At 51.7% G+C, this 19,742-nt stretch overlaps 21 protein-coding genes across 21 annotated transcripts; 13 read left to right on the top strand and 8 right to left on the bottom strand.

Moving 5' to 3' along the window:
- Positions 1–6: 6 nt before the first annotated feature.
- OGAPHI_003847 (uncharacterized protein) lies at positions 7–522 on the top strand (the record flags this gene model as incomplete). The annotated part of the gene is made up of 1 exon (XM_046204861.1): positions 7–522. The coding sequence occupies one exon, from the start codon at positions 7–9 to the stop codon at positions 520–522; it is 516 nt and encodes a 171-aa protein (XP_046060863.1).
- A 15-nt stretch (positions 523–537) lies between these two features.
- OGAPHI_003845 (uncharacterized protein) lies at positions 538–1,815 on the bottom strand (the record flags this gene model as incomplete). The annotated part of the gene is made up of 1 exon (XM_046204859.1): positions 538–1,815. One exon carries the CDS (start codon positions 1,813–1,815, stop codon positions 538–540), a length of 1,278 nt encoding a protein of 425 aa, XP_046060861.1.
- OGAPHI_003846 (uncharacterized protein) lies at positions 1,259–1,750 on the top strand (the record flags this gene model as incomplete). Its single annotated transcript, XM_046204860.1, has 1 exon — positions 1,259–1,750. One exon carries the CDS (start codon positions 1,259–1,261, stop codon positions 1,748–1,750), a length of 492 nt encoding a protein of 163 aa, XP_046060862.1.
- Positions 1,816–1,913: 98 nt separating the features above from the next.
- On the top strand, positions 1,914–2,672 carry OGAPHI_003844 (uncharacterized protein; the record flags this gene model as incomplete). The annotated part of the gene is made up of 1 exon (XM_046204858.1): positions 1,914–2,672. One exon carries the CDS (start codon positions 1,914–1,916, stop codon positions 2,670–2,672), a length of 759 nt encoding a protein of 252 aa, XP_046060860.1.
- An 85-nt stretch (positions 2,673–2,757) lies between these two features.
- On the top strand, positions 2,758–3,570 carry OGAPHI_003843 (uncharacterized protein; the record flags this gene model as incomplete). The annotated part of the gene is made up of 1 exon (XM_046204857.1): positions 2,758–3,570. The coding sequence occupies one exon, from the start codon at positions 2,758–2,760 to the stop codon at positions 3,568–3,570; it is 813 nt and encodes a 270-aa protein (XP_046060859.1).
- OGAPHI_003841 (uncharacterized protein) lies at positions 3,571–5,346 on the bottom strand (the record flags this gene model as incomplete). The annotated part of the gene is made up of 1 exon (XM_046204855.1): positions 3,571–5,346. The coding sequence occupies one exon, from the start codon at positions 5,344–5,346 to the stop codon at positions 3,571–3,573; it is 1,776 nt and encodes a 591-aa protein (XP_046060857.1).
- Positions 3,731–5,188, top strand: OGAPHI_003842 (uncharacterized protein; the record flags this gene model as incomplete). Its single annotated transcript, XM_046204856.1, has 3 exons — positions 3,731–3,933; positions 4,200–4,473; positions 4,922–5,188. The coding sequence occupies 3 exons, from the start codon at positions 3,731–3,733 to the stop codon at positions 5,186–5,188; spliced, it is 744 nt and encodes a 247-aa protein (XP_046060858.1).
- A 99-nt stretch (positions 5,347–5,445) lies between the features above and the next one.
- Positions 5,446–7,425, bottom strand: OGAPHI_003839 (uncharacterized protein; the record flags this gene model as incomplete). The annotated part of the gene is made up of 2 exons (XM_046204853.1): positions 5,446–5,988; positions 6,121–7,425. The coding sequence occupies 2 exons, from the start codon at positions 7,423–7,425 to the stop codon at positions 5,446–5,448; spliced, it is 1,848 nt and encodes a 615-aa protein (XP_046060855.1).
- Positions 6,677–7,057, top strand: OGAPHI_003840 (uncharacterized protein; the record flags this gene model as incomplete). The annotated part of the gene is made up of 1 exon (XM_046204854.1): positions 6,677–7,057. The coding sequence occupies one exon, from the start codon at positions 6,677–6,679 to the stop codon at positions 7,055–7,057; it is 381 nt and encodes a 126-aa protein (XP_046060856.1).
- Positions 7,426–7,806: 381 nt separating the features above from the next.
- On the bottom strand, positions 7,807–8,100 carry OGAPHI_003838 (uncharacterized protein; the record flags this gene model as incomplete). The annotated part of the gene is made up of 1 exon (XM_046204852.1): positions 7,807–8,100. One exon carries the CDS (start codon positions 8,098–8,100, stop codon positions 7,807–7,809), a length of 294 nt encoding a protein of 97 aa, XP_046060854.1.
- A 27-nt stretch (positions 8,101–8,127) lies between these two features.
- On the top strand, positions 8,128–9,378 carry OGAPHI_003836 (uncharacterized protein; the record flags this gene model as incomplete). Its single annotated transcript, XM_046204849.1, has 1 exon — positions 8,128–9,378. The coding sequence occupies one exon, from the start codon at positions 8,128–8,130 to the stop codon at positions 9,376–9,378; it is 1,251 nt and encodes a 416-aa protein (XP_046060852.1).
- OGAPHI_003837 (uncharacterized protein) lies at positions 8,272–8,981 on the bottom strand (the record flags this gene model as incomplete). The annotated part of the gene is made up of 3 exons (XM_046204850.1): positions 8,272–8,468; positions 8,639–8,733; positions 8,800–8,981. The coding sequence occupies 3 exons, from the start codon at positions 8,979–8,981 to the stop codon at positions 8,272–8,274; spliced, it is 474 nt and encodes a 157-aa protein (XP_046060853.1).
- Positions 9,379–9,382: 4 nt separating the features above from the next.
- OGAPHI_003833 (uncharacterized protein) lies at positions 9,383–11,488 on the bottom strand (the record flags this gene model as incomplete). The annotated part of the gene is made up of 1 exon (XM_046204846.1): positions 9,383–11,488. The coding sequence occupies one exon, from the start codon at positions 11,486–11,488 to the stop codon at positions 9,383–9,385; it is 2,106 nt and encodes a 701-aa protein (XP_046060849.1).
- On the top strand, positions 10,026–10,541 carry OGAPHI_003835 (uncharacterized protein; the record flags this gene model as incomplete). Its single annotated transcript, XM_046204848.1, has 1 exon — positions 10,026–10,541. The coding sequence occupies one exon, from the start codon at positions 10,026–10,028 to the stop codon at positions 10,539–10,541; it is 516 nt and encodes a 171-aa protein (XP_046060851.1).
- OGAPHI_003834 (uncharacterized protein) lies at positions 10,971–11,468 on the top strand (the record flags this gene model as incomplete). The annotated part of the gene is made up of 1 exon (XM_046204847.1): positions 10,971–11,468. One exon carries the CDS (start codon positions 10,971–10,973, stop codon positions 11,466–11,468), a length of 498 nt encoding a protein of 165 aa, XP_046060850.1.
- Positions 11,489–11,580: 92 nt separating the features above from the next.
- On the bottom strand, positions 11,581–13,125 carry OGAPHI_003831 (uncharacterized protein; the record flags this gene model as incomplete). The annotated part of the gene is made up of 1 exon (XM_046204844.1): positions 11,581–13,125. The coding sequence occupies one exon, from the start codon at positions 13,123–13,125 to the stop codon at positions 11,581–11,583; it is 1,545 nt and encodes a 514-aa protein (XP_046060847.1).
- On the top strand, positions 12,533–13,021 carry OGAPHI_003832 (uncharacterized protein; the record flags this gene model as incomplete). Its single annotated transcript, XM_046204845.1, has 1 exon — positions 12,533–13,021. The coding sequence occupies one exon, from the start codon at positions 12,533–12,535 to the stop codon at positions 13,019–13,021; it is 489 nt and encodes a 162-aa protein (XP_046060848.1).
- A 121-nt stretch (positions 13,126–13,246) lies between the features above and the next one.
- On the top strand, positions 13,247–16,174 carry OGAPHI_003830 (uncharacterized protein; the record flags this gene model as incomplete). Its single annotated transcript, XM_046204843.1, has 1 exon — positions 13,247–16,174. One exon carries the CDS (start codon positions 13,247–13,249, stop codon positions 16,172–16,174), a length of 2,928 nt encoding a protein of 975 aa, XP_046060846.1.
- Positions 16,175–16,183: 9 nt separating this feature from the next.
- OGAPHI_003827 (uncharacterized protein) lies at positions 16,184–19,408 on the bottom strand (the record flags this gene model as incomplete). The annotated part of the gene is made up of 1 exon (XM_046204839.1): positions 16,184–19,408. One exon carries the CDS (start codon positions 19,406–19,408, stop codon positions 16,184–16,186), a length of 3,225 nt encoding a protein of 1,074 aa, XP_046060843.1.
- On the top strand, positions 16,404–16,637 carry OGAPHI_003829 (uncharacterized protein; the record flags this gene model as incomplete). The annotated part of the gene is made up of 1 exon (XM_046204842.1): positions 16,404–16,637. The coding sequence occupies one exon, from the start codon at positions 16,404–16,406 to the stop codon at positions 16,635–16,637; it is 234 nt and encodes a 77-aa protein (XP_046060845.1).
- OGAPHI_003828 (uncharacterized protein) lies at positions 17,343–17,837 on the top strand (the record flags this gene model as incomplete). Its single annotated transcript, XM_046204841.1, has 1 exon — positions 17,343–17,837. One exon carries the CDS (start codon positions 17,343–17,345, stop codon positions 17,835–17,837), a length of 495 nt encoding a protein of 164 aa, XP_046060844.1.
- Positions 19,409–19,742: the final 334 nt, after the last annotated feature.

Genomic DNA, 19,742 nt, shown 5'->3' with positions numbered 1-19,742 from the left:
TAAGCCATGAATAAAGTGCGAAAGATCCAGCAGCTGAACGAAAAGGAGCTGGAACTGGGCGCTTCCATCCAGGCATCCTGGCACTACGAATACGCAGACACGTCGTACATATTTATCGGGAACTTGCCGCCGGAAATCAACGAGATGGACCTGCTCATTGTGTTCTCGCAGTACGGAGTACCTACGCATCTCAAGCTGATGCGCGATAAGGAGACCGGCCAGTCGCGTCGGTTTGCGTTCTTGAAGTACGAGCAGTTCGAATCCACCATCCTCGCCGTCGACAACCTCAATGGGTACTCGTTCGGCGACGAGTACACTCTGCGAGTCGACCATGTCAGATACCGTCCATACAGCTACGATAAGGATCAGGACGCGAACCGGGCATGGGACGAGGCATTGGCCGTGGAAATGGAGAAAGACTTTGGCGTCGAGCAGGAAGAGCCCGAGAAACTGCTGGAGAACGAGATCGACGCAGAAGACCCAATGGCCCAGTTCCTGGCCAAGAAACATAAATCCAAATAATATTATGGTGGCACGTTAAATATACACTACATTAACAGAGTCCGCGCGGGTCACGGTGGGGGCCACAGGGGTGGACGAAGAGGTGGCTGTTGGGAGCGAGAACGTGGAAGAGTGGTCGGGCGGGTCGTTTGTCGGGGTGCGGTCCGGATCTGTGTCTGCTACCTCCTCGCCGCGAGACTTCACCACGGGCGGCGAGAAAAACGTGTCTGCCGTCTTGTCGGCCTCCTCCACAGAGCTCTCCGACGCGATGGACAAGTGTCGCGACGATTTCGGCGACTGCTGCTGCTGCTCTTGCTCTGCAACAGACGGCGAACCTTGCTCCTCCTCCACGGCTTCCAGTGTGGCATTCTCAGAAGCAACGCTCTCCTCCAGATTGATGTCCCGGCTGTCGTCGAGCAACTTGTCCAAACCACCGCCAGCGAGCGCCTTGCGCGCAATGTTGTCGTACATCTGGGTCTCCATGGCCACCACAGAGCTCGTCTGGCCCAGGATCCGAGCAAAAGCAGACTGCGTCTGCTCATACGACGAGACATAGTAGTCGTGCTTGGCGCGGTCGATCTCGTCCAGCTGCGACGCCAGTTGCAGCAAATTCGACTTGTACGCAATGATGTTGCGTGTCTTCTTGCGGCTCAGCTTGTGGTTTGCTGCCTCCTTGTGTCTGAGCTGTGTGATTTTGTCCTTAATCTCTTTCTTGAAAGATGTATCGTTTTCTTTGTAGGTGCGCTCGAAGTTCGAGATGATCTCCGAAACGGGTCTCTCGAACCCGGTCGACAGACTATGTGCAAGAATTTGCTGGTGGTTGGCAATTTGGTGGTGGAACCCGCTGGCTGTCATGAGACCCTCGGAAGTGGCCCCGGCGCCCTTGCACCGCGCACAATCCTCCAACGAACGGCCAAACTCACTTGCTGCAGTGCCCAGGGCGACCAATGCGTCTCTGTACGCGGCCGCGGTGCGGACCAGGTCGCGACAGCTGCCAATTGTGTCATTAAAGTCCTTTTTCGTGATCAAGGTCTCGAGGTCGAGCGTGGAGGGGGTCATTGACGGCTGCGACGACAAAAACGAGTCGGACCGCAGCTTCTGCGAGTGGATATTCTGGTGCACTTCCTCCAGCGACATGCCAGCAAAGTCGAACAGCGAGTTGCTTGTGGAGACGTTCGGAACGTCGCTCTGGAGCGTCGAGGTGTCCAATTGGGCCGGCGAGTCGCCTTGGCCGTCCACAAACGAATAAAACTCCTGCAGATGCGGTGGGGGAGGTCTGCGCTGGGGCGATTTGCGTGGAGCAGAACTATCCATGAACAATTAAAATTGTATAGTGCTTTTGTTTTTTTTTCTTGGAAGTACAGGAATCTGGGACTTGCGCCGATCGACGCAATCTCTTTAGTGTTGGAGCCATGGAAGATATTTTTCAAAATTTTCCACTACTTGCAAGTTGGTTTCCAGGGATGTTTGCACGCGCGAGAGTTGGAATCCTGTCCTCAGGCAGCGGTCTGAGCAGTTTCATACGAACGGTCGCCAGTTCGGCCGCCCCGGCCAGAAACACCGTCAAACCTGTCGACGGCAGAAAAACGTACTTGCTGGACGTTTACAAACACTTTGACAAAAGCAACAAGATCCTGTTACTGGCCCACCATAACAACCTGACGGCCAACGATAACGTCAAGATCAAAAAACAACTCGAGGACGCGGGCGCAGAGTTCAGAAAACTTAAGGTGTCGTTGTTCCGGCATTATTTGAGAGCGTCGTCGAAATACGACGACCCGGCCTCCAAAGCTGCTTATAGATACGTCAAGAAGAACAAGATCAGACACCCATTGGAACCGCTGCTGAAGGGCCCAACGGCGGCTATTCTGATCAAAGACATGGACCCTGCTGCCGTGAAGAAAGTGGTCAAGGTCCTCAAGGGTCTGAACGAGAGACTGTTTCTGATTGGCGGCCGCCTTGGCGACGAAGTGGCTGACGTGGCTACCATCGACCAGTTCAAGGAGATGCCTACGATGGACGAACTGCGGGCACAGCTGGTCGGAATGTTGACCGTTCTGTCCGGAGCAGGCCTGGTCAGAACCTTGGAGAGCGCCTCCAACACGCTCTACCTGACGCTGGACACCCACAAACAGGAGATGGAGAAGAAGGAGAACCCCGACGAGCAGTAACTTGTCCTGTACATAGCATTATATTTACAAGGCTGTGCAAGTCTTTGCAAGATAAATTTTTATGTGAAAAAAATATTTGACAAACATGTCTGATCGTCAGTCTAAGAGGAAACAGTACCGCGAGGCCAAAGAGGAGTCGCGGCAGGTGTTGAAACACGCGCGGTTCGAAGAGAGCCAGGAGGTGAGTCTGCCGAAGAAGCGGTTCTACCGGCAGCGGGCGCACTCGAACCCGTTTTCGGACCATAAGCTGGAGTATCCACGAAATCCAGATGCCATGGACTGGGGACGGTACTATCCCGGGTACGTGGACCCGGAGACAGGCAAACTGGACCGCCGTGTCGAGATCGCAGACATCGGGTGCGGATTTGGAGGGCTTTTGGTCGACCTGGCCCCACAATTCCCTGAACAGTTGATCTTGGGAATGGAGATCAGAGTGCAGGTCACAAAGTACGTGGAGGACCGTATTTTGGCCCTCAGACAGCAGCACAAAGACACAAACGCGTACCAGAACATCAGCGTGATCCGCGGGAATGCGATGAAATTCCTGCCCAACTTCTTCCACAAAGCGCAGCTGTCCAAGATGTTCTTCTGTTTCCCGGACCCGCACTTCAAGCAGAGAAAGCACAAGGCGCGGATCGTGACGGCCACGCTGCTGAGCGAGTACGCGTACGTCTTGCGCGAGGGCGGTGTCGTGTACACGATCACCGACGTGGAGGACCTGCATCAGTGGATGGTAAGCCATTTGGACGAGCACCCGTTATTTGAGAGACTGTCCAAGGAGTGGGAGGACCAGGACGTGTGTGTGGCCACTATGCGCGAGTCCACCGAGGAGGGCAAGAAGGTCGCGCGCAACAACGGAGACAAGTTCGTTGCGTGCTATAGACGGATAGCTGTGTAGTTAATGCGACGTATTGATAAACCGCTCAGAGACGGAGTCTGACGCGACGCTGGCATCTTCGTGGTTGGATCTGTGCAGTCTGAAGATCGACGACACTGCCTCGGACCCCTTGCGCAGCGAGCCGCGGATCGAGTGCGAGTCGTCTGTTTTGAACTTGTAGATGGTAGCCAGATCAGGAGGCTCGATATCCTGTGGCAGGATAAACGGCTTGGAGCCAGGGATTAGCGGGTTGTTCTCGCCAGCGGCGGCAGCAGGGTTTCTGGCCGCCTGTGGAGTATTGCCTGTGATCAGACCGGACCTGTTTCCCCATGCTTCCAAATCGCTCGTGGAGCCAAATCCGGACAGGTTACCGGAATGGGTCGAGTAAACTGACGATCTGTCGTCAAAGACAGAGTCCATCTCCTCCAGACTCAGCCCCTTGGTCTCTGGGTACATTTTCCAAACCGTCACGACGGAGATGAAGCACGACGTGGCGTGGATCAGGTACAGTCTCCATTGGATTTTCTCGAGCAACAAAGGGGCCAGCTCGCCGACCACGAAATTGCACAGCCAGTTTGTGGCTGTGGCCATGGCTGCTCCGGACGCGCGCGCCTTGGTTGGTAGCACCTCGACGTTGAGCCAGCCAATAGGGCCCCAACTGCACCCGAAGAAGGAGTTGTAGATCATGACAAAGATCACCACCATGGTGGCGCTATTGGAGGTCTCGATCTTGGAGAACGTCGAGACCGCACACAGTGCAAGCCCCATAACGAGTCCGCCCATGATCAGGACCGGTTTGCGGCCCCAGCTCTCTGTGAGGAACCAGGGCGGAATACTGCTGAGAACGTACAACAGGGCGTTGATTCCCGTGAGCAGAATGGCGTTTCTGCCGACCCAGCCGGCCTGTTCGAAAACCAGTGGTGCGTAGTACGAGATCACGTTGATACCGTTGAACTGCGCAAACATCTGTGACGTCATGGCCACGAAAATTCTCCTTGGGTACCGTCTGAAAACGTCGAGGTAGTTGAGGTCGCCCTCGAGCCGGCCTATCAGCACAGACTCCTTGATGGCCTTGTACTCCTCGCGCGCCTTGTCGCTGTGGACGTGGCCGTCGGAGAACAGGTCTGCGATGACCACGAGTCCTTCGGCGTCGTGGTCGTGCTCGAGCAACCATCTAGGACTCTCCACCAAAGCAAACGTGCCCAGGAACAATATGGACCCAAACACCACTTGCAACATCAGCGGGATGCGGAACGACCAGTTGCTTTCGATGAAACTGCATCCAAAGTCGATCCAGATCGAAGAAGCATAGCCCATAATATTTCCAGTGAACTGCGCAGAACCCAGTAGCCCGCGGTTTTCAGGGGCAGAGATCTCTGCCTGGAACGAAGGGGCAGTTCCCGAAAGAAACCCAACGCCAATACCAGAAACAAACCGTCCAATTGCCAAATGGGCAATCGACGACGACCCAGACTGGATACTACCTCCTATGCAGAAGATAAAGGCACCCAGCCGGGTAGTCTTTCTGCGGCCAAGCTTGTCGGAAATGGGGCCCAAGCTTAAGGACGAGATCAACGCACCGATCTCCAAAATAGCCACCACTGTTCCAATCTCCAGAGCAGTGGGGTTGTCAAAGTAGTCCTTGAAATAGGTGTTTGTCAAGATCGAGCTGAAATAACCCTGGTCATATCCAAAAAGAAACACACACAGACTCACAAACCCTGTGGTGAAGTACAGAAGCGGCTTGCCCACCAAAACTGCCTTGGGAATATCGTCCACGGTAATTGGTCGGGACATGTTTATATTAAATATCTAGACAATTCTTACCCCGTACTAATTCTATAATATACATGAAGCGCAGGTGGAAAAAAAAAACACCAAACACCCGTGCACCGGCTACTTCGACACGGTCGTTTGCACGTTGAACGAGACCGCTGGCAGCGAGTTTTCGATCACCTCTGCCTTCACCAAGGCAGAGATCCCGAGACTGGCTAGGATCCCGCGGATCAGCCCGCACGGAAGCTGAAGGTACGGCTGGATCTTGGCCAGTGTGTCGGCGTCGCCGTTTGCACTCGACACGTTCAGCAGCGGCCGGAAGTGGTTGTCTATGAGCACGAACGTGCCGATGTGGTTTGTCCGCAGGTTGTCCATCTGTTTCAGGTAGAACATGCGCCACACGTCGCGGCAAATGAACTTCATCACCTCCAAAACGTCCACCAACTGGATATTCACGCCCTCCTCGACAGATTTCTTGTAGATCAGGCAGTCTGTGATCTTGTATCCGATCTCATACCCGTACTTCTCAATGCGGTACAGGTTGTTGAGGCCCTGGAACTTGCTGCTGCTCAGAAAGTCCACGGTGCCTGGTTTTGCAGGGTCCAGCTGGAGCCCGGCCAGATCCGTCGCGAGCGGGCCCGACACCGTGTTGCTGGCCAGCAGCTCCTCCACGCGCACAGAAAGCGGCACACACTCGTTCACCAGGTATTCCAGAGCCGTAGCACTCACCTCTTTGGAAAAGAACTTCTGGGTCATTGCGAAATAATTTATTTATTTTATTTCCGTCTTAAGTACATGATGCTCCACCACTGTTTCCGGATCAGAGCGCAATCTCTGCCAGGTGGCGATCTGCGACGCGGTAGAATCCACCTCAAACACACGAACCCGCCGCTCGGTGCCGCCGTAGCCAGCATACCCGCCTTCGCCAGCTCCTCCGCCGTAGCACATCCACAAGTCTGATTGAAGACAGTAGTCGTTGCAATGGTCGTGGCCAACAGAAACAACCGACACCCCGACCTCCTTGAGAGACTCGGCCATGCCAGAGTTGAGCTGTGGCGCAGTGATTCCTTCCTTGTAGTTGCCAAACGCTATTTTCTGTGTTTCTCGATACTCCGGTAGAGGAATATGGAAAAATGCCATTGCCTGCGGCACATCAACTTTGACACTCTCGATCCAGTCTCTCTGGTCCTGTTTCAAAAAATCATAGCCCCGCACTTTCGGGTTGAGCGAGTATTTGTGAGAGTCCATGAAGTACAGGGCCAACTTGTCCTGCACTTGGATAACATAGTTGCCGACTCCAGAGACATTAGCAGGCCCGTCAGTGGCCAACGAGTATGGGAGTGTCTCCACAATGTCCATGAGCTGTTGTCTGTCCAACGACCCTTCGTCGTCGTGGTTGCCAAAAACCATCGCGTACGGAACCTTGGATCGCTCAAAAATGTCACACACCTTTAAAATCGTGGTCTCCGAGTCTGGAGAATCGTCCCCAAACACCTGGTCACCAGTCATCACCACCAGATCCGGTTTCTCGAGCTCCAGCACAGTCTCCACAAATTCTGTAGTTCTCAGATCAGCCTCGCAATACTCTCCCGAAGACAGTTTCGGCCACGGGTCCAAACACACTCCTTCCAGCGTGGAGAAGTGCAGGTCCGCAACCTGGAGGATCTTGAACTTGTTCTGTTTGTTGAACGCCAGCTGCGGCTTAGAAGGAGACTTGACTGTCTTTTTGTAGCTGACGTACACGTTGTGAGATGTATCTGTGTCTAATGGCGTGGTTACAATATTCCAGCCGGGCCGCGGGTCAGTTGGAGCAAAAAGAACAGTAATGTCCTCAATGGCGTGGGAAATGGGCCCGTACTTAGCCCACAAACCTTGTCCCTTGGACTCCCAAACGTCACCGGGGCGGTGCTCTGGTTTCCCCACGGAAAGGTCCACGATCGCTGTTTCTTCGTCTCTTCCGAGTTGTTTCGACAAGTATGTCCGACGCAGGAAACTTTTGCCGAGCTCCAGGTCCTTGTCGATCCTGAGGTACTCGGACTCTTTGCAAAAAGGTCTATAACACGTTCCAAATTCCAGATCTAGAACCACCGGAGAGTCCATCACCCTTGTTGTTGGCTGTGCCATCAGGAACAGCAGCCCCGCAACAGCAAAAACGGCCAAATAGGCGACTCCCCTGGCGGCCTGTTTCGTGAGCCCCAGGCGCAGTGGAATCGGCATGAAAATAAAACAAGTAAAATTTATTTACGATGGGCAGTACATGTAGTAAGCAATATGCAGGTGGGATCGAGGTTGACAACAACTAGCACAAAAGCGACGGTCGAATGACTTGAGTCTGGCCACCTTTGTGCATGGGCCAATCACACTCCCGCTTGCGCCCAAAATGCAAAATCGTGTTTGTCTTGTGTTTTTGTGTCTTGTCTTGTCTTGTCTTGTCTTGTCTTGTCTTGTCTGTCTTGTTGGCTGCTCCCTTGTTCAACTTTTTCATTTGTCTGCAGAGTGCTCTTCGACCAAAACAGTGTCTTGTTCATCTGTGATGTGGTTTTGACTTGTTCCCGATTGTGAAGGGCGTTGGTCCCCCTGATGCACCTTAAATGCTTCGCCCTCCCCAGTTCCAGGTCTCTTGTCTGTACGTAACAGGCCGCCATGACCGGTCTGCTCGGACTCGTGGCCACGAAGGTCGGGACGACGAGTATGCGGCAGTCGCAGTCTGTCGAGATCGACGGTCTTGTCGCCGAATTTAGCACCAGCAATCTTCTCGCCCTCTAAAGGATCCATATTTTTCTACTTTATCTTTTTAAGCCCATGAATTACCTTCTTCTGGGAATCTTACTCTCCATATCGGGGAACCTTTTGATTTCCATCTCCATCAACATCCAGAAACAGGCGCATCTGAACCTCGGATCCCAGCATTATGCCCGCAACCTGAAGTGGCAGTTCGGCTTCATCCTAATGACCCTCGGAGAAGTAGGCAACTTTGTCAGCTACGGACTCACCCCCGTGAGTATCGTGGCGCCTCTGGGAGTTGTCACCATCATCTCCAACTCCACCTTCATCGCTCCTGTGCTGTTCCACGAAACCATCCGTGCTCGAGATCTTGCCGGAACGTTTCTGAGTGCTGCCGGGGTGGTTCTCATGATTCTGGCCTCAGTCAACGATAATCAGCCCCCACCCATTACCGACTCATTCGCCTACATCGACGCCATCGTCCTATCCAAGCCATCCCTCATTTACCTCGCATCCACAGCCGCAATCATCTTTTTCCTAGTCATCGAATTACGCAACCTTCAAAGATCAATTAAATATATCCTTTTACATCTGTCCCTCGTGGCCATTTTCGGCACATACACAGCCATCTCCACCAAACTGCTTTCGCTTGTGGTGGAGTTCAACCCAATCACCAAGACGCTGCTCAATTGGCGGCCATACGTGCTTCTGGTGGTTATTACCGTCACCTCTGCGGTGCAAATTCACTACCTCAATTCGTGCTTGAAAATAGCAAACGCTACCACAGTGGTGCCCATCCACTTCGTGTTCTTCACAACTGCAGTGATGTCCTGCTCGATCGTGGTGTTCAACGATTTCGCAGATAAGTCTCCCGGCCAGTGTCTGGTTTTTGCCGGTGGTGCATTGCTCACGTTCTCAGGAGTATTTTTCATATGCGGCGGAAAGGCAACCAACGTTGATCAGGAGCAGCAGACCCCATTCGATCCCGAAACAGAGCCTCTACAGGCTCCATGCAGCTCGGAACAGTCGTCCATAGTATCTTCTGACGAGGAGCTACCAAACAACCGTCATCTAATCCAAACGTCAAAATCCACTCCCGAGCTGAACAGAGCAGCTAGCCCCGGAGTGTTCAAACCGTCATACTCTTCAAACAACGTCGCAAATAGACACAATAGCTTTTTGGAAGTCACCAGACCCACGCACACCATTGAAACGCGAAACTTTAGAGACCTCGGGTACGGCTATTTTGTGCTTAGCGGGGGCGGTGCGTTGTTAAATGCCATTATCAACGACCCGTCAGAGACAGTCGAGTCCCAAAACCTGGTGTGACTGCTCATTTCCGTGTAGTCAGCAGAGGCACGATGAATGGGTGTTTGAGTAACCGGGAAGCACTGCTACGCTTCTTGTAATCTGTTTCAAAGGTCATACTCAAGAAGTCACCACAGTCGTCTGTGATCTCGCGTGGGATGGTGGGCAGTGTCAGTGTTCCGATTCTGAAAATGGCTTGCATTTGCGAGAACCCAGGATACGGGTGTTTTCCCGTGAGCATTTCTACGATCAGGCAGCCAACCGACCAAATATCAGCCTTGTCGGTGTATGCGATCTGTTTCACAACTTCAGGAGCCATCCAATAGACCGATCCCTGCAAGGAAGCGCGTTTCTTCTGCTTGGACAGCTCATAGTCCTGAGTTCCTTCCTCGTCGACCTCTGTTGTCTTTTTCGAGATGCCAAAGTCGCTGATCTTGACTGTTCCGTCTATATCGATCAGAATGTTGGCACCTTTTATATCTCGATGAATAATGCCTTCTTCGTGCAGATACTGCAGACCGATGAGGACCTGTGTGATGAAGTTTCGCACAAGTGGCTCCTCGAACGGTCCGTACGTGGTGAGCATCGAGCTGACCGAGCCTCCTGGGATGTATTCCAGGAAGATGTAGATATTAGTAGCGTCTGACGAGGAGCCCAAGTACCGCACGATGTTTTCGTGGTTCATCACCTTGAGCAGGGTGAGTTCCTGTTTCAGAGCGTTGACCATGGTCATTTTCGAGGACTCTGATGATGTTGGCAGACTGACCTGTTTCACAGCCATTAATTCTCCGGTCAAGCCGTTGAGACCCAAATACACCGTGCCGAACGAGCCCTGGCCGATTTTGCTTCCCTTGTGCCAAACGGACGGCCCGTCGTGGCTGTCTAGCAGAATGCTCATCTGTTCCGAGGAGTCGAACGAGTCCTCGTCGTCCTCGTCGTCAAAGAGCTTGATTATGGTGGAGTCGCGGTTCTCTCTGGTGGAGAGAGCGATCGACATGCGTGCGCGCTGCTGGGTGTCCAGACTGTTGGCCTTTGGGTCGAGGGTCATGTTGTGCACGCCCGCGCGGATAGTGCCGTCGGTGCCGATTGGTGGCGAGCGGTCTGCCTTGATGGTGTCTGCTGCGTTTGACCGGTTGAGCATCACCTCTCCGACGGTGTGTTTCACGGGAACGGCCACGCCGTAGCTGAACACGGAGCTGGCAATGGAGGCCGGTCTGCCAGAATAGATGGACTCTCTGGTGGAGTGAATAGAGCCCATCTTGGAACTGTACATGGAGAACCTGACGCTGTTGCGCATCACGTCCCGCAGCTCAGAAGCTCCTGTTTCAGGGAAGTACTCGCCCAGGTTGGTGGAGATGAGCTGAGACGGTGGCCGCTGGCCAAGGAATCCCTTCAGAGTACCCGACTTGCTGGTCTCGTTGCTGCGGATGGACTGCGACGTGGCCAGCGCGGTTTCAGACGGCGACTCGCTCGAATGGCACAGAATAATGCGTTCCTTTTCTGGTCGTTTGGCCGAATGGCACAGTGCCGTGAACTCGGCGTCGAACATCAAATGCAGCGAGCCGTCGTTGTTCACGTAGTACGCGCGCCACTCCTCGACGTTGGCCCCGCCAATGCCCATGCTCGACAAGGCTTTCTGTTTGATCGAGGCAGAACTGAAACAGCCCGTGACACTCAGCTTGTTTGGCTGGCCGTCTGGACCAATGATGGTGACTGTGTTTCTGAACTGGTCGTCTTCCTTGGGTGTGTCCAGATTCGAGTTGTTTCTGTCGTTGCTGGTGATTGCGCGGTCCACACTTTCCAGAGTGGCTGACGAGTTGGAGATCACGTCAGCCAAATCGGTCACCTTGATCTTGGACTTGAGTCTCTCTGTGTTGAGCAAGTGGACCAGAATCTGCAGCCGGATCCGGTCGCCAACTTTGGTGATGCCGATCTCCTTCAGAGCGTTTCTGTCCAGCTGGGGGAGCAACTCCGTCTTGATCTTGTTTGAAACGAACAGATCCAAGTACTCTTCGCACTCTACCGTTTCCAAATACTGTAGCAGCTCGAACCGGTCTGTTTCCGTGAAAGCATCGGATTTCTGTGTCGGCGCATCGTCGTTGTTGGTCTGAGCAGGCGTTTCGATGTTCATCCCTTTGATGGCCTAATTTTAGTACGAAAGATTACCTTGACAATTTCTCGATTATGTCAGCCGTCTGGGTAAATGTATTTACCCGGGAGCAGTCAATGGTAAAGCCGTCGCACGACTTTGGTGAGCGCGAGCGACTGGTCGAACGTGGCGTTGGACGACGAAACGGCAATCTGTTTGTTTTGCTGCCGCAGATTGACGTAGTTCTCGACAATCTTTTCGGCAGACTCAGACCTCCCTCGGAACACCAGCAGTGTCGATGCGACGTATTTCTCGTACAGCTTGGCAATCAGCAGCAATGCCGCTCGCAATTGGCCGTTCAGCTGGTAGATGGTGGTGAGTTTGCTGATTTTCGTGTCGCGGTCGATCTTGTGGAACGTCTTTTGCAACTTGGCTATTTTGTGGCTCGCCAGCTCGATCGTGGCACTCATTTCCTCCACCATTGGGCCGAGCGAATACTCGAACTTGGACATGAGCTTGTTGACGATGTTGGACTGCGTCTTGCTTTTTTCGAGGTAGAGTTCGTACGACGACGTGATGAAGCTGTCTTTGAAAAACAGCGACCTGGGAGTCAACTGGCCCGAGGAATTGTTGTCCGGCAGATCTTTGTACAGGTGGACAAACACGGTGCCGATGTTCTCGCACGATAGCATTGTTTGCTTTTGGTATTTCAGACTCTGGTCCATTTTCTTGATTGTGTGGTTGAACGTGTGGTGGATCAGTTTGAACTCGTGCTGGAAAAACACTAGCTGCTGGTACTCGAATGGCTCTTTCATGATCTCTTTCCATTTCTGCTTGTACTTTTCCTTCCAGAGCTCGGGGATGTGGAGCAGGACTGCCGGTGCGGTGACTGGAGATGGCAGACTGCTGCGGACGTCCAGCAGCTTCTGGAATTTGGGACACGTTTCCAGCAGTTCGAGCGTGGTGAGTGTTTCCTTGAGACGGGCAATCTTCTGATACGGCACCTCGACCAGTTTCTCCACGTTGATTCCCTGCAGCGAGTCGACCCACGGCTTGTATCTGGGGTCATTTAGAATTGAGTGGCAGATGCCCATTCGTTTTGGGTGCAAAGCCATGTACGACGGGTATACCTGTATCATTCTTGTGAAATGGTCGTCGAGAGTCTGCTCAAGGGGAAATCTAGACAGCAAATTGTTGACCAACAGCTCACTAAGACTGGTCATCAGGTTCACGTTACCGAACAACGTGGTGATCTCTGTAGAGCTTAGAGGGATGCCGTGGTCGTCCACGAAAGCGGCAAACGACGAGCACACTGCATTCAACAGGTCCAGGTCCTGGATATACTGCTGTTCAAGCGAAACAATCACCTGGGCTCGGGAGTCCTCAAACGAATCCCTCACTGGCGTTGGGAAGTCTGTGAGCAGTTTTGCAGGCAACGGCGGCAACTTCTTATCCGGTGGACGAACTACCGTAATGGTCTTTCCCGTTTGGTTCAGTTCCTCGGTTTTCTTCAGCATATCTTTGATCTCCTGGCCCTCGTTCCCGCGGGACAAGAACCACAGGCTCTGCGAATAAGGGTTAACAAAGCTCCAGATCTTTTTTGGATCTTGGTTCTCTTTATCGTCGCGGTCGGAGTATACCGACGACGACGTCTTGATGGACGAGAAGCTGTCAATCATGAGTTTGCAAACAAACAGTTTCGCGTCTTTTTATCCAACTAAACTCCCTGCCCTTTTTTCAGATTTGTTTCAACACCGCCACACAGTGGCTAAATAATGGTTGGTTTTGTTTTCTCTTGTCATGTCTCTTACAAATTGGAGACAGTTCCCGTTCTTCGAGAGCGTGCCGATCCAGGACCCGAACTACGGCACGCCCAATGCGCTGTACTCGGACTTAGGCGTGAGTGCGATTTCCGCCACGCCGGACCTGCTTGTGCTCGCCACGGCTCAAGGCTCGGTCAGGCTCGTGAACAAGCTGTTTGAACCCGTGTTCGAGTTCCAGGCATACGAGCTCGGCTGGGACATCACCCGGGTCCTGTTTGTGCCGTTCCAGGGTATCGACGGCCACAATGGGTTTCTGTGCACAATCGCCGAGAAACAGGGCCAGCCCGTCACTTTGAAGCTGTGGGACCTGGCCAAGATCCAGACCTTGCGCAAACTCGACTACAACACCGATTACCACTCCCTGTGCCAGGTAACTAACGGAACAAACGATTTCCCACTCACGTGTTTCGACTCCACCCCAGCCTTCTCCGTGCTAGTGTTTGGGTTTGCCAACGGAACAGTCATTGTGGTGCGGGGCGATCTGCTCCACGACCGCGGATCGCGGCAGCGCGTGGTGTACGAGTCCAAAGACCCGATCACAGGAGTCCATTTCCGCGACGACTCGATGCTGTACGTGTCGAACGTTTCCACGATATTCACCATCCCAACCACCGGCCGCAACCAGGGTCGTCCCGACCGCGTGCTGGACGACTCAATGGGCGTCGATATCAACTGCAGTGCCGTGGTGCATGACCAGAAACGCAACTTGGTGGTCGCCAGAGACCAGAGTCTCCAGTTCTACAACTTACGGGGCAAAACTCACAACTTGTTGCTGGACATTCCTAAACGTCGCATCTTCACCTACAAGGACCGGTACGTTGTCATTGTGAGCAGTGTGAGCTCGAGCTTGACGGCTGCGTCGTCAATTGTCACCAATAAGCTGATTGTCGTCGACGTGGTGAACAAGTTCATCGCCTTGAACCAGACAATCACAAACACAGTGGTGGAGATCTTCGTTCTCTGGGACAGTCTCTACGTATTCAACTCGGACGGATTGCTTTTCCAGCTCAAAGAGAAAGATCTGGCCGAAAAACTGGACTTGCTCGTGCAACGCGAACTGTTCAACATTGCCATTAAACTCGCCGAGGACGAAAACTACAGCGCCGAGCAACTTCTTAAGATCCGCAAACAGTACGGAGACTACTTATACGACAAGGGAGAGCTTGAAGAGGCAACTAAACAGTACATGGACAGCATAGATCTCGGGAAAACAAGCGAGATCATCCAAAAATACAAAGAGAGTTTCAAAATACCGTTTCTGGCTGAGTACCTCGAGAAACTCGTCAGCACTGGGAAGTCGTCGATCGACCACACCACTCTGCTTCTCTGCTGCTACTGCAAGCTGAAGAAACCAGAAAAAATCCAGGAGTACTACGAGTCAGTCCCAATAGACGAGGACTACCAGGTCATTGAGAAACACAGAGAGTTCGACATGCAAACTATCATCAGTGTTTGTCGCGAGAGCGGGTACTCTGTTCTTGCGGCCAACATTGCAAAAAAGTTCAATGTTCCGTCGATCGTGGTGGATATCCAGCTGCATGACATGAAGAACTCAGAGCTCACCATGAAGTACATTCGCACACTACCAATAGACGATCTGTTACGCGTTCTGATCGACAATGTGAAATGGTTTTTGGACTCGGTGCCCAACGAGTGCACCTTGCTTTTGATCGATGTCTTCACGGGAAGATATAGTCCAGAGCCTGCATTTGACCTGGAGGAGCTCTCTGCTGCTCCCAAATCCAACGTCAGTCACCCAATTCTAACTTCGTACAGACAGTTTGTCTCGTTCATGAACCTCGCGGACACAGAGGAGCTTCCAGACACACAGCCAACGTACCTGCCACCGCGTCCGCGGATCATCTTCCAGTCGTTTGTCAACCATCCGAACGAGTTTGTCATTTTCCTAGAAGCGTGCATCGAGAGCTACGACAAGTTTGGCGGCAACGAAAAGGACAAAAAGGACATCATGATTACGCTGTACGAGATGTATCTGACAATGTCCACCACTAAGGACAAAGCAGAGACCGCATTATGGCAGGGAAAGGCCAAAGCTTTACTTGAAACAATCCAAAAGAGCCAGTGGGATTTACAAGACCAGACAGACCTGCTTCTGCTGTCGAATCTCGGCGAGTTCAACGAAGCAGAAATTATCATCAGAGAAACAGCAGACGACTCTGCTCAAGGTTTCGAACTGGACATGTTCAGGTCTTCAATACTGGCGCAAAATTATGATAAATCATTAGAAATCATTGAGAAATACGGTAGCAAGGAGCCAGACTTATATAAATTGGCGCTTTCCGTTTACACGTCGTCAGAAAAAGTGTTCAACCAGATCGGGGAAGAGAAAGTGGCCAGTTTGATAATGAAGATTGACTCGCTTAAACTTATGACCCCGTTGGAGCTGGTGAAACTTCTCAGCAAGACTTCCTTTGTCAAGCTCGGCTTGATCAAAGGATATTTAGTTGAGCACATTGGTCGCCAGAAACAGGAGATTGCCAAGAACGAGAAGTTGATCCAGTCGTATCAGCAGGAGGCCGCGACAATTTCCGACGAGCTGGCGAAACAGAACTCAGAGCCGCAGGTCATCAACCGGTCGAAATGCTCATCGTGTGGACGCTCTCTTTCGTTCCCGATTGTTCACTTCAGATGCTCCCACTCGTACCACGAAAGCTGTTTGGCAAACGAATTCACGCAGTCCTCTTCGGCCGAACAGTCGTGCCCCAAGTGTGCCGGTGAGCTCGACACCCTGGCCATCCTGACTAAGCAACACGAAGAGGCCGGAAAGCGCAACGACTTGTTCAAGGCCAGTCTGGTGGACAGCAGCGATAGATTCAAAGTCATGATGAGCTTCTTTGGTCGCGGTGCTATGCAGCAGACCAAAACCATTTGGCAGGATAAATAATGTGTAATTCTAGTTTGGATGCTCGTTGTAGACGCTGTTGCACCTGGCAAGAATGTCTTTGGTCTTCATATCGGCGGGACAGTTCTTGAACCCGGCCTGTTCATAAACATGGAGGATTTCCTTCGGAACAATGCTGAACTCGTCCTGTGCCTCGATCAACGTGTTGATCACCTCAATGGCCAAGAAGTGATTCTCTCCCTGTGGAACCAGGTCTGACGAGCTGGCAGGGATGTCTTTCAAATCGGCCTTTGGTCTCGAGTACAGAATGTTTGGCGTGAGCACCGTGGCAAGGTTGTGGATATCCATCTTGGACCCGTTCTCTTCATCGATCAAACAGAACGACGCAACCCAGTTGAAGAACGAAAATAGCACCTCTGCAAGATCTCTGTGCACCTTTGGCAGCATGCAATACGCAAGTTTCAGAATCTGGTCCCGTTTGGCCACATCGTCCGCAAACTTGTGAGACAGAATGAACAAATCGTACAGCTTGAAAGTGAGCAAGGGATCAGGCATCTCTCTTGTGAATCGTTTTAGCAAAGCAGCCAATTGGATCGGCGTCTCTTTGCTCAAATCAGGCACTTGCTGAGGATTGTTGTCGATCTCCTCTGTCAGCTGTCTCAAACGCTTAATGTTACCATTGATACGGAAAACTCCTTCAACAGATAAATCCATGGTGTGCATCACGTTGATGATCTCGTCCACAAACATTGGGATTCTAAGCTTTTTAGGGCCCAGTCCCAAATCACTCTCAACACCATACTTCTCCACCAGATCCTCAAGAGGCGACCCAAACACTTTTCCATGAGACTTTTTGTTACTGCCAGAGTTTCCAAACATTTTCTCCCAGAACGAGGCATTCTTCTTGACTGAAATGAAAGAAAGACAGTCTTCCAGTGACAACGTGTTTCCCATCATTCTGTGCAAAGAAAACGCAGCAATATGTTGCAAGAATTCGTTGTCTTTCTTGGAAAACTCTGAATATCTAACAGCCGCCGGCCTGGTCGAGGTGTTCGCACGATCAACAGGCCGAGGCTTGCCGTTGGAGTTCGGAGACGCTCTGTATTGAGGAACTGGCGACGAAGGGGCTCCTGAACTGGTTTTGTTATTAAGTGGTGCTGGCACCTGAATCGAATCTGTGCCCTTTGTTTTCACTTCCTTAGGAGCAGGAATGGTGGAGTTTGCAGGAGTGTACGCTCTTTTCTGGAACTTGAACGCATTAGGACGGTGTTCTCTGGCTTGCTCCGAAGAAACAATCCGGGGAATATCGTCCAATGTGAGACCTTTCTCGTTTTTCAGAAGATTCGAAGTAACATCCAGGTTGGTGGCATGTGGCTTGGAGTTCATTGGAACGTCCTCGATTCTGAGTCTCTTGGACCCCTTACGGCCCAAAGATTTCTCCTTCCTTAGGAATTTAGATGCAGAAGAAGATGATGAGTACATTCTCATCGACTCTGGATCCACCTCCTCCATTCCCGCAGAAGAAGCTTCAGGAGCTTCCACTATGATCGACTTGCGTGCCTCGGCAGAGGCCACACCAATCCGCTGGTTTTGTCGCTTCGAACGCATTCTCTTGATGTCCGACACGTGCTGGTCATACGAATCAGAAGACACAAGCGTCTGCGATGGAGTTTTCGTGATGATACCGCGTTTCAGCATAGCATGACGAGATCTGATTAACGCGATCTTCAAAAGATAAATCAATTGCATATAACGTGACACTCTTCTGAAACCCGGCTGGGCATCGACGTCCTCTGCTGAGCAGCTGGCGCAAAGAATCTTTTCTGTATGAACGTTAAAAGTCACCTCGCTTAAATTTGTTTGAGATCCAAGGTGTTTGGAACAGTTAGAACAGTCAAAACAGTCCAGATGCCATCTGTGGTCACCAAACCTATAACAATCTTCCTCGATGCTCTTTTGACACCGGAAGCATAGATCTTTGGCGTTTGGAGGGACACCCAAAACGGAGAACACATCCTGCGGAATTGAATCGTGACTTGAAAGCTCACGGAGATATCTATCTGTGGCAATGGTGGAGTGGTTGACTTTGTTGTATTCAAGAGCATGCAAAAGGGTGTTTCTGGATATCAGTTTGATGTAATGAGCCAGAGTGGAAATTAAGGATAGCAGCTGCTGAGTGTGAGAACTCGACAGTAATTTTGATCTGTCGGTGTCGCGGAGGAACGTCAGATACGACATTATTTTGGACGACATGCTGCGGGGCTCTTTGCTGAGTGGAGAGAGCTTGTGGTTAGTAGAGTAGTCGATGTGGATCCGGGAAGCCTCTGCACAGTCGTGGAGAATATCGATTCCGCGGAATAGGTACTCTACTTTCAGGACGAGCTGGCCGGTCACCAGGAGGCCACCGAGTTGGTTCCCCGTAGAGGCACAGTGCAACATGTCCGAGATGCACGAGGCACAGCCTTCCTCAAACTCAGAAAGGGTAACCCATATGGACATTGTCATGCGCTCTAATTTTTTCTCCACATCAAATAGTTGATCTGGACTTAACGAGCTTTTAGATTCAGGGTCGGCTAGCGACTTGAGGCCTCCGTGATTGAGGCCGATGCACTCGACAGTCACGTCAACTCCCCAGAATTTGTGGACCATGAAACATTCGGGGTGCCATTGCTGGTCTCTTCCTCCCCTGTAAAGATCAACATATTGTTTTAGTATGGCAGATTTGCACGCCTCGCACTGCGCAGCATAAAGAATGGAATAGTGGTAATGACAGTAAATTTTGTTTTGATGTTCGTAGTAATCTTCGGAGTCAAACACCTTGTGGCAGACCTCGCAGAAGAAGTGCTCGGGGTGGAACTTCTGGCCCACGGCTGTGATATACGAGCCTCGAATGGCTTTGTCGCAGGTGGAACATATGAGATCGATACGCTTGAAGTAATCGTACTCGCACAACGGGACTTGGACGGTCTGGTTGTTGATCTCGACATCGGCCGCAAAGAACTTGTTCGAGCACTGGTTCCCGCAATCATAGCAGCGGAAACATTCCACATGGTAGATCCGGTCCATGGCTCGGACCAACGTGCCTATAATAACCTTCCCGCACTCGTGACATATTTTGGGAGGCTTTTTTGACACTATGGCATCGGAAGAACTGTTTTTGCGGGACGTAGTTGACGAAGGAGGCGTAGAAGCGAGTCTGGGGCCAATATCTATTTTGTTCAGCCCCGCGACCAAAGTGGTGTCATAAGACCCCGCGCCGTTGACTGGACGAGACATTTGCGCGTGTAATAGTAATAGACAAGCAGCACTTGCGTGGATCCGATGTACAAGCTGCTGGCGTTCGTGCTTGTGTTGCCGCTCTTTGTAGTGGTTTCACTTGTTTATTTTTATTTTTCGACGTCCTTTAAACATTCCGCGTCGAAAGTCCCGTCGAAAAATCAAAGCGCCTATTGTTGGGTCAAAGGCAGAGCATTGTAAAAATTGGCCGTGACGTAGCGCCTGAAAAAGTTTGCACGCACGAAGATCTTGACTGTTGCCAGAATTGGAAACCCAGCGGTTTAACTTAGGTAAGCTGCCAGGGACTGAAAATTTTAATTTTTAGGGTTTCTGG

This window comes from Ogataea philodendri (assembly GCF_020536065.1).
Source record: "Ogataea philodendri strain CBS6075 chromosome Unknown scaffold2, whole genome shotgun sequence".
NCBI classification, from domain to species: domain Eukaryota; kingdom Fungi; phylum Ascomycota; class Pichiomycetes; order Pichiales; family Pichiaceae; genus Ogataea; species Ogataea philodendri.
The sequence above is the reverse complement of the archived record's forward strand: the minus strand, read 5'-3'. Positions and strand labels throughout refer to the sequence as shown.